The following is a 14,719-nucleotide window of genomic DNA, read 5'->3' on the forward strand; positions in this document are numbered from 1 at the left end:
AGTTGCGATAGGAAAATACTATTTGTCTATGATTCTTTTAAAATCACATTATTATATAGTACACAAATTATTCACCTGAAAAAAATCTCTAAATACCTGAGAATTTACCCATGAACAGTTAATTTTTGTATACTATCTTTTATGTTTTGGCTTTGAGAACCTCAGATATAAAATAACTTGAACATCTCTAATAAAAATTTTGCATATGTAAACATAATTTTGTTTACTAAAATGGGATTTCCAAAATTTCAATTGTTCTCATTTCTCTATTTGATTAATAAAGTACAGTATATAGTTTTTGAGAAACGATCTTTCAGAGTAAACATATACATATATAAGAGTTATTGAGACAGAATATAAACATTATAAAAACAACATATTGCTTTTGTATGTACAATCAAATTAGAGGTAGGTGTTTTAAGTAAAATTCTACTATATCATATCTTCTGTGTTATACCCACAAATTTTCATATTTGTATTTAACCCAAGCATACATTTTTAATATAAAAGTATACTGCATTTCCAGGATAATTTTTTTTATTTGAAGCACCATAACCCACAATTAAAAATTAAAGGAAATATAAAACAAGGTATCTAAGCTGTATCAGTAGAAAGTATAATGGCTATGTACTTTTTGATGTGACTATGGATTTGCTATTCACCTGACAGATTTAATAATGTTTATAGTTGTTTTAAATAAATTCATTTTCCTAATTTTTACTTGCTCCATTTTAAACAAGTAGAATAAACATTTCATTGTACAATTCAGTACTGAGTAGAGATTTGTATGTGCGATTATAGGTATAATATAACTGTAATCCATTCCAAGCTGTTTGTTAACAGCAACATTACCTTGGTATAATTCATTCAAATATCTGTATACTCTACCATAAATTATTGTGTCCTTTTAAAAAGATCCCGATTAGAATCATATATATGTTAAGCTTATTTTGAAGGCTTTGGAAAAATTAAGCAGTGATTTGATTCCCTGATGAGCACCCTGGAAAAAAAAAAGAAAGAAAGAAAGAAAAGGAAAAGAAAAGGCACAGACATTTTGGATGTGGAAATCTCAGGAAGGGAAGAGTAAAGAAACGAGCACCGGTTATTCGCAGATATTCCAGAGAATATCTCCTCATACTTCCCATTTCTGAATGTTCATATTACTTGAATTGGGAGACCAGTAGTCATGTGAGGAATACACTTTCCACAGAACCCTCCACATCTCCCGTAGACTTTGGTTCCATCCTGAAAATAGGAAGAGGCAGAAATATAGGCTAACCATACATGAGCTGGTATCTGTGCGCACAGGCAGAAAGAGCAAATGCTTTGAATCATGGGGCTGAAATCATTTAGCCGAAGTTTCCTATAACAATTACATTTGAGGTCAAAGATCATACCGTTTCAGGCTTAGCTGAAATTTGTGGTCATGGGAACTGGATAATCTGAGATTCATATTAGCTACTTGATTATAATCCCCACTAAAATTTAGACAATTCATCTCAAACTACATATTTTTTATCGAGGTGTCTATTTGCTTCAGCGAGCTTGTTAAAAACTCTTCCAATTTGCTGTCTGATATGTACATGATTTTACATAAGCTCATAGGCTAAATAAAAAATATATTATACGAATTTGACCTTAACTGACAAGTCCTATTCTCCCCCATTAACCTTAAACATCTCACAGAAGTATTACAAACGCAGTTTGAAGAAAAGTATAGAAGGGGACAAGGTGATAAAATGGATAAAACTGGACTGAAAGCAGTAATTATAATTAGAAAAGGACTAAGAAGGGAGATTCTTCTTTTTTTCTTTTTTTTTTCCGCCTATTTTAAGAAAAGCGAACGATTCACTGAGAAACAGGTAGACAGAGGCTGGTGAAAGGGGTGTGATGCATGCTCTCTCTAGACTGCTTTCCATCTTTGACCAAAAGCCAAAAGACTGAAGACATTTTAATAGGATGAGGCAAAAAATAGTTTGAGCTCCTATATGAGTATCTGGAGAAAATAAGGTTTTTTGTTTGTTTTGTTTTGTTTTTCATGTTAAAAGGGAGGGCAGAGAAGGAAACTTTGAGTTCCTAGAACATTTGGGGGTAAAGAATGTTTTGAGATCAGGGGTTTTTAAGTTGTCTTTTCTTTCAGAAGCTTTTTAACTGTCAAGAATGTAAGTAAGCAGAGAAGAAGGGAATGGCGGTAAAAATTCCCATTCATATACATACATTCTTATCCCCAGATTGTTTAAGTAAAAAGCTAATCTGGATAAAATGTCCTGGCAAGTAAAAAGAGGTTTGCATTTCATGCGTAAGTGTGGGTTCCACCCATCTCAGCTTCACACCAGGCCTCAGGTTTCAGGAAATGCTTTCATATGCAACATTTTTGATCAAGGTCGAAATTCTCAGTCGATTAAATAATTAAGCTTTACAATGGAACTTCAAAAGAAGCAAAAGGAATGACTGTACTAAGTAGTCACACCTACTGGTGGTCTCTTTACAATACCAAAAAGATATCTAAAAGCTGGATAAATAAGGTGAAATATTTCATTGAGCTCTTTGCACTGAGACCTGCTCAGAATATACTTCAAGTAATTCATTTATTCCCATACTTTCTACCAAACAGGATTAGACCTAAATATGCCAAATCAAAATTTAAAAATAGCCATTTGTTCTAAAAGCCTACTTCTGACCCAAATGGCAGAAATGATAAAAATTTAAATTCTTTAGGTGTTCATTAAAACTCAGTTGCATAGTCTTCAGAAATAGAATGTCTTAGTGTCTATGAATATTAGAAAATTGAGTTTCACTTACAAATAATATTGATACAAGTAGGAGTATAACAAAAGTAACTTCTATCAAAAGAAAGAAAAACCCTAAAATCGAATGGGCAGGGGCTGTCGATGGTGCACACAGGTGAAAACACTTACAGATCCTGATTTACTGTAGATAGAGTCCTGCTATCTGAGACATGGTAACCATAAGTAACAGGAACCATCTCATAAAGGGTATGTGCCAGGGCAGTGTATGAGCAAATTCAATGTGTTCTACACGTAATACGTGTGCTACAGTAAAAGCCAAGTACGATGTTATCTAGATAAAGGCAGAGGAAAATATGCATACACCCATAAAAATAGTCCTAATTCTTAGAGAAACTATAAAGAACAGATGTTAAACGACAAATGGCTTTAACACCACCCCCATCACTGAATCAAAGCACTGAGGTAAATAAACCAAAAATATACTCCTCACTTTGAAATATTAAAACTACCACATCTTTAATAATTAAAGTATAGCTAACAGCACTACCTCTTTTTGAAGTACTGGCATATCAAGTCAGCAGCCCCAAACAAGCCAGATAAAATCTCTATGCCCTGGCATTTGATATTTCGGTTCAAGGATCTGTAGCCTACACATGGATTTATATGCACGTAAAAACACATGTACATTAATAACAATGAACCCAGTTTCATTATTTCATAGATTAATATTATGCCCCATTATATGTAACATGCCTCATATATGCAATAACTCATTAGTCATTAACTTTATAACTCTAAAGTAGAGGTCCTTTAATTCCAGTTCACAGCACAGTATTTCAGACAGGCATTTTGGTCCAGCAGGACTTACTTGTGATCTGTGGATGATGACAGAGGCATAACTCCCCTGAGCAAGCCACTTTGCTGTGTTGGATATCCTCATCCCAGTTCCTGCCAAGTTAATGCTGAACTGTCCCTAGATTGTAAACAAAACAAAATAGGTGGAATTAATAAAATATTTAAGAATGCTCCTGGAGGCACCTGGGTGTCTCAGTTGGTTAGGCATTGGACTCTTGGTTTCAGCTCAGGTCATAATCTCACAGTTCTGAGTTCGAGCCTGGCGACAGGCTCCGTGCTGACAGTGGAGCCTGCTTAGGATTCTCTCTCTCTCCCTCTCTTTCTCTATCTCTGTCTCAAAATCAATAAATAGACATTTAATATTATTAAAAGAAAAAAAGAATGCTCGGGACACCTGGGTGGCTCAGTCGGTTAAGCATCTGACTTTGGCTCCGGTAATGATCTCGCAGTCCAAGTCCGTGAGTTCGAGCCCCTTGTCGGGCTCTGGGCTGACAGCTCACTTGGAGCCTGGAGCCTGCTTCAGATTCTGTGTCTCCCTCTCTCTCTGCCCCTCCTCCACTTGCATTCTGTCTGTCTCTCTCTCTTAAAAATAAACATTAAAAAAAAAAACTTAAAAAAAAGAATGCTCTTGGATAAAAACACCTCCATTTGAATTACATAAGAAACACTTCAAATTATTTTTCAAGGGTCTTTCTTTAAAAAATAAAATAATATTGATATAATCTTACTCTAAAGGAAGTGAACCAGCTAAAGCTTTTTAAACATTGATTACAAACAAATCTCAATATGAGACATCTGAATCAATACCATATAATGTTATTTGTGCAAAAGTAATTCTGTCCAACCCTAGGACTCCACGGCTTGACAGCTAGAGCTCGTGTCCCTGTAGCAATCGGCAAGTCCTAAGAGATGGGGTGTTCACAGGGACAAATGCCAGACTTTCACATTTCTCCAATTTCTTTTTTTTTTTAATTTTTTTAATGTTTATTTATTTTTGAGAGAGAGAGAGAGCATGAGCGGGAAAGGGGCAGAGAGAGAGAGAGACACAGAATCCGAAGTAGGATCCAGGCTCCTAGCTGTCAGCATAGAGCCCTACACAGGGCTCAAACCACAATCCACGAGATCATGACCTGAGCCGAAGTCGGACGCTTATCCAACTGAGTCACCCAGGTACACCTCTTCAATTTCTATTCTTGACCTCTTCTTACTAACTTCTCTGATGAATTACACCTGTTTAATGTATTTTCTGGACTCTCCTGTTAATGTGCCTTACTCTGTTGCCATAAAAATATTACTTCTCAACCCCCTACACAAAACTAGTCAGTGTAATATTATTGTCCCAGCAATTACATCCCTTTTTAAAGTGCCCTGAAGTGTATGATGCCACAGGATTTACACACATGGTCTGTGAGCCCCCTAGTGGCATTATGATCTAATTCTTTTCAAGACACAAGAACCATTTTCATGTCAAAATATTTCAGACTATCTTTGCTAAATATTAAACCTCAAATATCTGTTAATTGAGAAAATGTGTGACAAAACTGGATAAAATTTGGGCACATTTATGTCTTGCAGTACACAATTACACATTGAAAAGTAGAATTAATTAATGCTAATTAAGCTTATTGCCAATGTTCCATGTACACATAGATTCAGAGTGAGCTTCTTAGATCACATCACTATATCCCATAGCCTAAGATGCATGAATCTTGAGCAAGACTGTGATAAAATATTAGGAGTTACATTATGTGATTGAAAATATTATCTTGTCATGAAGGCAAAGATGAAATAGATTTCAAATATATTTATAATGTGAATTATTACTATTGCTAAAACAATTATATATCAATTTAGTTTATTGCTAAGAAGTCTAAGCTATTTCTTAATTAAAATCAAAATAGAAATTCAAATACATTTATGATATAATTTTGATATATACAGAATTTCCCTGTAAGAGAAATAATGTTTAGATAAATTCCAAAGAAAATATATTACATATATCATTTGGTTATAAATTTAGAATATGACCTATATGTTTCATTCCTGTATTCTCAGAGCCCAGAATATGGCTTAGTGTTTTTGAATGGATGAATTAAGTGCAACATTATAAATATTAAATTTTAGCATTACATACACATGAATACACAAATACACATATAAACTTTTCATATGCCATGATAATGAATGACATTAATACTAGACACATTGGTATTTTATATTGGCAAATACTAGACACATTTGGTATTTTATATTAGTAAATAACTAATTCTTAGTCAACCTGCTACAAGTTTTGCATTGAATATCTCCATCTCACATTAACTCATAAGTAGGCCTCTGACCAACAAAACTCCTTAAAAATAGACGTATATTCTGTGATGCAGGTTTCCTGTGACAAGCCACTTACTGAGTGCCCCAGCAGGCCATTCGGTGTTTTCACAGCCTAACATTCTACACTTTCCTTAATTCTTTACCCTCCTGCTCAAGGTTGCTTGGAAGCATTCAAATGTATATACACTGGAAATGAAAGGAAAAAAAATGACTGACTACTGACAGACTTAGGTGGTCATTGACACAGTCAGTCGGTCTAGAAATATCTATTGCTCCATTTCTCCAGACTAATTTTCATGAGCTTTATTTATGTCCTTAGTTGATAAAAACTTCCAGTTTTAAGATAAATTTTGGGAATATAATGGGCAGCATGGTAATTCCAGTTAACAACACTGTACTGTGTATTTGAAAGTTGCTAAGGGAGTAGATCTTAAAAGTTCTCATTCAAAGAAAAAAATTTGGTAACTATGTGAGGTGATAGATGTTAATTAAACTTACCATGGTGATCATTTTGCAATATATACATAACCAAATCATTATCTTGCACACCTTACACTAATGCAATATTCTATGACAATTATATTTTACTAAACAGGGGGGAAAATAAAATAGCATATGTATATAAATAAATGTAATGCATTGTAGAGAATTACAGGTATATAAAAAAAGGTACTGGTACATTCCTATGGGACTTCAGAAGGAATAAATGATTGGATAAATTAATTATATTAGTTTCATATTTTTATTTAAGAGTAAAATGTATACCTCCTTAAACCTAACCCTTAACTTAAAAAATTAGTTCAAAGTAGCTGCTAAAAATTTGTGTTTTAAAAGTAGTATGAGGTTTACCTCCTCTTCTACTCTCAACCTTTTTTAGAAGAGGCGGCCATAAGATGTAAAATTCTAATAGCAAAGTCACAAGTGGAAGGTGATTCAAATATCCAATAATTCAACAAATTGGAATGTCTTGAGTAATTAATTGACTGCATCAAAGGAAAAAGTAGTTGTGGATATAAGAGAAGAGCTATAGAGGTAGACATAAGTTTTAATGTTCTACTTCTTTTATTGACTGGTTGGTTCACGTGGTCTTATTACATCATTATAGTTTGATAATTCTAAAATGTGTTGTACATATTTTATCATGAAGGGATCTATAATCTGAGGCAACCACAATAAAAATTCCATGGAGAATTTTTGTAGCTATAGAGAACTGATTCTAAAATTTATATGAAAAGACAAATTAAAATAGTTAAATTAATTTTTAAAAAGAATAAACTTGAAGAACCCACACTACCTTATTTTAACACTTATTATAAAGCTATCATAACCAAGACACTGCTGTGTTGGAGAGATAGGTAGATCAATGGAACAGAATAAAGTTCAGAAATAGACCCACAAGTGGACCAAAAATAGGTCCACTTGATTTTTAACAAAGGTGTTAAGGTAATTAAGTAGAGAAAATATTGTCTTTTCAACAAATGGTGTTTGGACAAGTGGATGTCTACATGCAAAATCCATTAGATTTTACACAATATTAATTCAAAATCAACCACAGGTCTAAGGGTAAAACTATAAAACTATACAAATTTTTGAAGGAAACATGGGAGAAAATCTTTGTCACTTGGAGTTAGTCAAGGAGTTCTTCAATATGAAACTAAATGCACAACCCATATAGCATAAAAGTAATAAATTTGATTTCATTAAAATTTAAAAATTTTGCTGTGTGAAAGACACTTGAAAGAAAAGCTATGGCTCAGATCAGGAAAAAATATTTGCAAATATATTATGTAACAAGAGACTTGTATCCAGAATATGTAAAGAACTCTCAAAATTAAACAGTAGGAAATGAACAATCCAATTTTTAAAATGGGTAGAAGTCTTGAAAAAACACTTCACCAAAGTGGATATGCAGATGACCAATAAGGACATGAAAGGTATTTAACATATTTAACTGTGAATCAAATGCAAATTAAAACCACAATGAGATTCCACAGAACATGATGGGGCAGAAAACAAAACTTGACAATACTAAGTGCTAACAGGGAAGCAAAGCGACTAGAACTTTAATCTTGGCTAGTGGGAATACAAAATAGTACAGCTACTCTTTAAAACAGTTTGGTAGTTTTTTATAAGGTAAACATACACAGTCCCTATGACCTTACAATCCCATTAATCAGGTAATTATCCCAGAAAAATGAAAATGTATGTTCACACATACACCTGCACACAAATGTGCATATCAGCTCTATTCATAATCTCCCCAAACTATAAGCAACCCGTTCTTCCAATGGATGAGTGGACAAACTATAGGATCACTGTACAACTTGCATATGATAGAATAATTCACAGCAATACGAAAGGAACAAATTACTGACACATGCAACAACACAGATGAATCACAAAGGCATTATGTTGAGTGAAGAGAGCCAATCTTAAAACGTTATATACTGTATTTTCCATTTATATGACATTTGTATGACATTCCAGCAAAGGCAAAACAATGGCAACAGAGAACAGTTCAGTGTTTACCAGAAGTTAGGTCCAAAGATTTGGAATTGCCCTATATGCTGATTATACTGATGGTAATGTGAATCTGTACATATGTTAAAACTGTATACTAAAAAAAAAAGGTAATTTTTCTCCATAACTTTTTTAAATGTGAATGGGTATAAAATTTATTTAAAGAATAAATTTTCCAAAAGGCTTGCAAAATAAACCCAACAGTCTGTTGTATGTAAGAGACATACTTAAAATAAAGTGATCCATAAAAGCTAAAATTAAAAGGATGGGCAAAAAAATACCAGGAATCTGAACATAAGAAAAGAAGAAGGGTAATAATACTAAGGGACAAAGTAGAATTCAAGTCTTAAATCAGGAAAACATGACAAATAAATACTAAAAACCATAATCTACAATGAAAAATAACCCATGAATATTATGAATTGAGTAACACAGTGGCTTTTATAAAATAAAACTATAGGAGATACAAGTAGACATAGATAGATAGATAGATAGATAGATAGATAGATAGATAGATGATAGATAGATACCCCCAATAGGAAATTTTAATATACCACTTTTAGTAACAAGACAGATCAAGCAGGCAAAAATAAGGAGAGGGATAATCTAAACAATATAATCAAAAAGGTAGATCTTTGGATGCGTATCAAACTCTGTATCCTTATGGTAAAAAATACATGTTTGAAATATTTAATGACTGGTTCTGAATTCTCAAAATAGATGCTGACCCTGATCTACTTGCATTAGCTGAATGTAGTTATTTTTCTTGCTCTTGTGTCATCAATATTAATTATAAAACAGCTAAAGAGATACACATTAGGTTTTATTGTCCAATTTTTGTGGCTCTTTGAAAAGTATCAAAGGTTTTCCTTTACTTCACTTTTGATATATGTATTCTAAAGTCACATCACACTCCTTAACTTCATCTTATATTGCGATGTGGCAAAGTTTATTTTCCCTAAAGAGTGCCATATGTATCCATTCTCTTTTTAGAATTCATGTCCCAGAGTGCCCTGTCATATGCAAACACAGAGGATGTGGTTTTGATGAATCCCAAACAAAATAAGTTCTTTCTGTGACATCAAACATCTGGAGAGTATTCATGCAAATGTTGTATAACTTAACACAGAATCTGGTTTATATATTTGACAGAACACCTCTAAGAATACTGGACAGTTTGTATTTTTGGTAACATAAACCTCAGCCGGTTGAATTGTAGAGAATGAATATAGATAGGTAAATTTCCTATTCACAGCACATACCTATCTATGCTTGCTAACATCTAATTTGGGAAATAAAACCTGGCATTCCAGAAATGCCTGGAGAACTACATGAGGGAGGCATCTCACCTTGATGAGTAGAGAGGAATATTTTATTACTGTACTGGTTCTGCCTCTGACTTTCTCAAGGACCTTGGACAGGTTATTAACATGGAATGTCTGCTTCTCCTAACTATGAAATGGGATTGCCCAGTTTACAACTACATAACTTTCTCAAGATATTATAGGGGAGAAATGGGGTCACAGAGAAATTAAATAAAGGGTTAGAAATTAATGGAAATAACTATAGTATCATTTAAAAACCTAACTGTGCTAACGCCTCTTATTCAGATATCAAGCTCAACAAGAAATATTCTGTTTATGGGGCTCCTGGGTGGCTCAGTCGGTTAAGCGTCCGACTTCAGCTCAGGTCACGATCTCACGGTCCATGAGTTCGAGCCCCGCGTCGGGCTCTGGGCTGATGGCCCGGAGCCTGGAGCCTGCTTCCGATTCTGTGTCTCCCCCTCTCTCTGCTCCTCCCCCGTTCATGCTCTGTCTCTCTCTGTCTCAAAAATAAATAAACGTTAAAAAAAAAAAAAAGAAATATTCTGTTTATTGGGGTGTCATGGCTCATGGGTTCTAGCCCCACATCGAGCTCTGTGCTGACCGCTCAGAGCCTGGAGCCTGCTTTGGATTCTGTGTCTCCCTCTCTCCGCCCCTCCCCCACTCATGCTGTTTCTCTCTCTCTCTCTCTCTCTCTCTCTCTCTTTCTCTCTCTCAAAAATAAACATTAAAAAAAACGAAATACTCTTTATAATAATTAGCTTTCTGTTAGATATTTCCCATTAGGAAAGTTAAGTGAGATGAAAGTGTGTTTAATGATTTATTTTGAGAGAGAGAGAGAGAGTGTATGTGTGATCATGAGAGGGGGAGGGGCAGAGAGAGAGGGAGAGATAGAATCCCAAGCATGTAAGATCTCACAAACCATGAGATCATGACTTAGGCTGAAATCAAGAGTTGGACACTTAACTGAATAAGCCACCTAGGCACTCTGAGATAAAAATTTTGATTCCACTTGACAGTTACATGATTTAATTGCTTATCAGCTCTCTTGTGAATTTAGTTTTTATTTCATCAACCCTGACCTTGCCCAATTTAACATGTAATAAAAAAGACTGGATTCCCAGAACTTGGCAACCTTTCCAAAGTAATGGCATCTGTGAGACCTTGTATCAGACTCTCCACATCTCTACGTGGCATTCTCAATTTGCTTCTTTCTAATAACATTAAGTATTTGACAAGATGATATAGCTTATAAGGAGGATGGGTTGTTGGACAAAGTTCATCAGTCTTGACATGGGTTGATCATTTGAGAATGAATAATCTCTATTTAATCTTTATTTAATAATCTCTAGTTAAAGGGAAGTGTTACTAAAAAATCCATAGGAGTTTGGGCACTTGGTGGCTCAGTCGGTTGAGCCTCTGACTTCAGCTCAAGTCATGATCTCATGGTTTGTGGTTTCAAGCCCCGCATCAGGCTTTCTGCTGTCAGCTCACAGTCCACTTTAGATCCTCTGTTCCCCTCCCTCTCTGCCTGTCCCCCGCTCTCTCTCTCTCTCTCTTAAAAATAAACAAACATTTAAAAAAAACCTTTAAAAAAATAAATAAAAAATAAATTTAAAAAAATCCATATGGATTAAAAAAATTGCTGAGAATGCTAAAAGGTTTAGATTACACATCCTTGACTTTAAAACAGGTGTCTGAAGACTTTAGAACACAGTGTCAGGCTTCATAAGGGGGAGTTCATCAAGGTAAGGACTGTCCTGGGAAAAGAACTGAATAGAAGATGTGGGTCAGAGAGTCACATTCTGGGAAGTAGACCAATTATGTGATGGACCGATATGAATGAAGGAGAAAAGGAGAAGAATGGACATGCATGGAGCTAGCCAGCTTCAAAGATTGAATGAGAATATGAGCCCTCTCTGCCAAGTTATCTACCTTTAAAATATGACCAAGAGAGGAAGTGCTTCTGGAATGGCAACTTGAGGAGCTCTGTGGCCTCACTCTTCAACAAAACCATAACTCATAAAAATTATGAAATACAACAACCATTTAAGGTCTCTAGAAATAATCCTAAGGTTATACAACAAATGGAAAAATATTTATTCACAAAAAATCTACTATATCTGGGTAAGAAGAGGGAATGTGTATGACATTTGAACCATGACCTGCCCTTTACTCTTACCTCAGCAAGATGACAGTTTTAGTCTTGATAGGAACACAAGGCTCCATTTCTCCAGCATTCTGTTAAGGTTAAGTTTTCTCCCTGGGAGGGGAAAACTGCCAGCAATTCTCATTTCATGAAGTTCTGTGCCACAGAAGCTCTATTACAGATGAGAATAACTAAGCTCCCATCCACCACTCAGTCCCGACTCATAAAACAGAAGATCTACCCCAGGCATGATTGGCCAAGAACACAAGGCTCCAATCATCCCCATTCAAAATCACTGGTAGGGCAGAGGTTCTATGCTGAGAAGGGCAAGTCAAGAAGAGCAGGGGTTACTGCTATGACTCAGGATCCTGCTTATTAAAAAGTAGGATTATTACTCTGAGAAGTTGGCCCTATCCTTAGATCCACAGAACTAGTGCAAAGTTTTTTCCTTAGGATAGAGTCATGATGTTAAGCTCGGAGTGTTCCATACCTTTTTCTAAGGAGTATGAGCTTATTTGAGAAAGAAATAGGAGAATTTCAAGACTAAAGATGCAACTGAAAACAAGATTTTAATGACACACAGCTAAAAAGGGAGTGGTGATAGCTCAATGAGAGCAACAAGGAAAATGGTAGATCAAATTGAAGTTTAACAGAGAGAACCAAGGAAAGAGACAGTTAAGAAGGGCTCCTCTTGAGGTCTGACTTGACCTATAATACTACCCTGGCCAGAGGGCTTGAATTTAGTTGGATTAGTCCATGGAGTAATTTACTCCTCCAAGCTGTTATTGAAAGAATATAGCAATCATCTAGCAATTAATGGAGTCTAAGAGCTGAGTATGATATCAATAGATTCAGACCAGCTTAAAAACGTAATGGATTTTTGTATCCTTTGGATAAATTCCTAGTAGTACAATTGCTGGGTCATAGGTTAGTTCTATTTTTAATTTTTTGAGGAACCTCCATACTGTTTTCCAGACTGGCTGCACCAGTTTGCATTCCCACCAATAGTGCAAAAGTGTTCCCCTTTCTCCGCATCCGTGCCAACATCTGTTGTTTCTGGAGCTGTTAATTTAGCCATTCTGACAGGTGTGAAGAGACTCTTAAATACAGAGAACAAAGTGGGGGTTTTGGGAGGGAGTAAGTAGGAGGAGAATGGGTTAAATGGGTGATAGGCATTAAGAAGGGCACTTCTGCTATGAGTCACTGGGTTCTACTCTTGAAGCCAAGGCTACACTGTATGTTAAGTAACTCGAATTTAAATTTTAAAAAAGTTAATGCGCAAACTAGGAATAAAAATAAAAACTTGGGGCACCTGGGTGGCTCAGTCAGTTAAGCGTCTGACTTCGGCTCAGGTCATGATCTCACTGTCTGTGAGTTCGAGCCCCGCGTTGGGTTCTGTGTTGACAGCTCGGAGCCTGGAGCCTGCTTCGTATTCTGTGTTTCAGTCTCTCTGCCCCTCCCCTGCTCACACTCTGTCTCTCTCAAAAATACATAAATGTTAAAAAAAAAATTAAAAAAGAAAACTTCATGGAGAGTTAGGAAAGAGACAAAGAGATCTCAGCTAAAAACACTATCATTCCAGGAGGATTAGAGTGACTGTACATGTCCAAGGCTGTGCCATCCAAGGAGTGACATCAAAGACTGCACACTACAGAGAAAATAGATGCCACCAAAATCATCCAGCCAAGGAGCTAAGCAAACAAACAAGCAAGCAAACAAGTCCTAGAGGAGAGGGGAGAGGAGATTTAGTGTCCATAGTTACTAAAATACATTACCTAAAATGCTTGGTTTTCAAGAAAAAAACTGAGATATGCAAAGAAATTGGAAAGGATGACTCATTCAGGGGGAAAAGGCAATAGAAACTGCCTTTGACAGGTTTCACATGTCTGGCTGAGCAGATAAAGACTTCAAAGCCGCTATTATAAATATGTTCAAAGAACTAAAGAAAACCATGTTTTAAAGAAAGGTATGATAATAATGTCTCATCATATAGAGAATATCAATACAGAGACAGAAGTTACATTTAAATAAAGAGCAAAAGGACAATTCTGGAGTTAAAATGTACAATAACAAAAGAAATCACTATAGGGGCTCAAACAGTAGATTGAAGCAGGCAGAAGAAAGAATTAGCAAACTTGAGCAGGTATCAATAGTGATTACATAATCTGAAGAACAGAGAGAAAAAAAGCATTAAGAAAAAATGAACAGAGCCTCAGAGAAACAAATGGATACACCATTAAGTACACCAACATGTGCATAATGCAAGCACCAGAAGGAAGGGAGAGATACAGGAGCAGAAAATATATTTGAATAAATAATGTCTGAAATTTCCAAATTTGGTGAAACACATTAATCTATACATCCAAGAAACTCAATAGATTTCAAGTTTGGTAGATACACAGAGATCCACATCCAAATATGTGACAGTAAAGATGAACGTCAAAGACAAAGAGAAAATCTGAAAGCATCAAGAGATAAATAACCACATACATAAGAACCCCAATAAGATACACGGCTGACCTCCATGTTTTTATCTATAAGCTAGAAGAAGGTCGGGTGACATATTTAAAGTGCTGAAAAATAAAAAGTGTAAGTTGAGAATTTTATAACAAGCAAATCAATCTTTCAAGAACGAAGGCCAAATGAAAACTTTCAAAATAAACAAAACAGAGAGGATTTGTCACTAGTAGACCTGTTTTATAAGACATGCTAAAGGAAGTTTGTCAAGCTGAAATCAAGTAACACCAGACATTAATACAAAACAACCAAAGAGTACTGGCAAAGGTAATTGTCTA

The 14,719-nt window shown here is 35.3% G+C and overlaps 1 protein-coding gene across 1 annotated transcript in view; it reads right to left on the reverse strand.

Moving 5' to 3' along the window:
- Nucleotides 1-1,050: 1,050 nt before the first annotated feature.
- ADAMTS20 (ADAM metallopeptidase with thrombospondin type 1 motif 20) overlaps nucleotides 1,051-14,719 on the reverse strand; it is a 171,295-nt gene continuing 157,626 nt past the window's right edge. Inside the window, exons 38-39 of the mRNA XM_042990808.1 lie at nucleotides 3,619-3,723; nucleotides 1,051-1,245 (exon numbers count right to left, since the gene is read on the reverse strand). Of these exons, the coding sequence (XP_042846742.1) occupies nucleotides 1,156-1,245; nucleotides 3,619-3,723 (195 nt within the window). The 3' untranslated portion in view covers nucleotides 1,051-1,155. The remainder of the gene's footprint in view (nucleotides 1,246-3,618; nucleotides 3,724-14,719) is intronic.

The sequence above is a fragment of the Panthera tigris genome, chromosome B4, assembly GCF_018350195.1.
Source record: "Panthera tigris isolate Pti1 chromosome B4, P.tigris_Pti1_mat1.1, whole genome shotgun sequence".
Classification (NCBI taxonomy): Eukaryota; Metazoa; Chordata; class Mammalia; order Carnivora; family Felidae; genus Panthera; species Panthera tigris.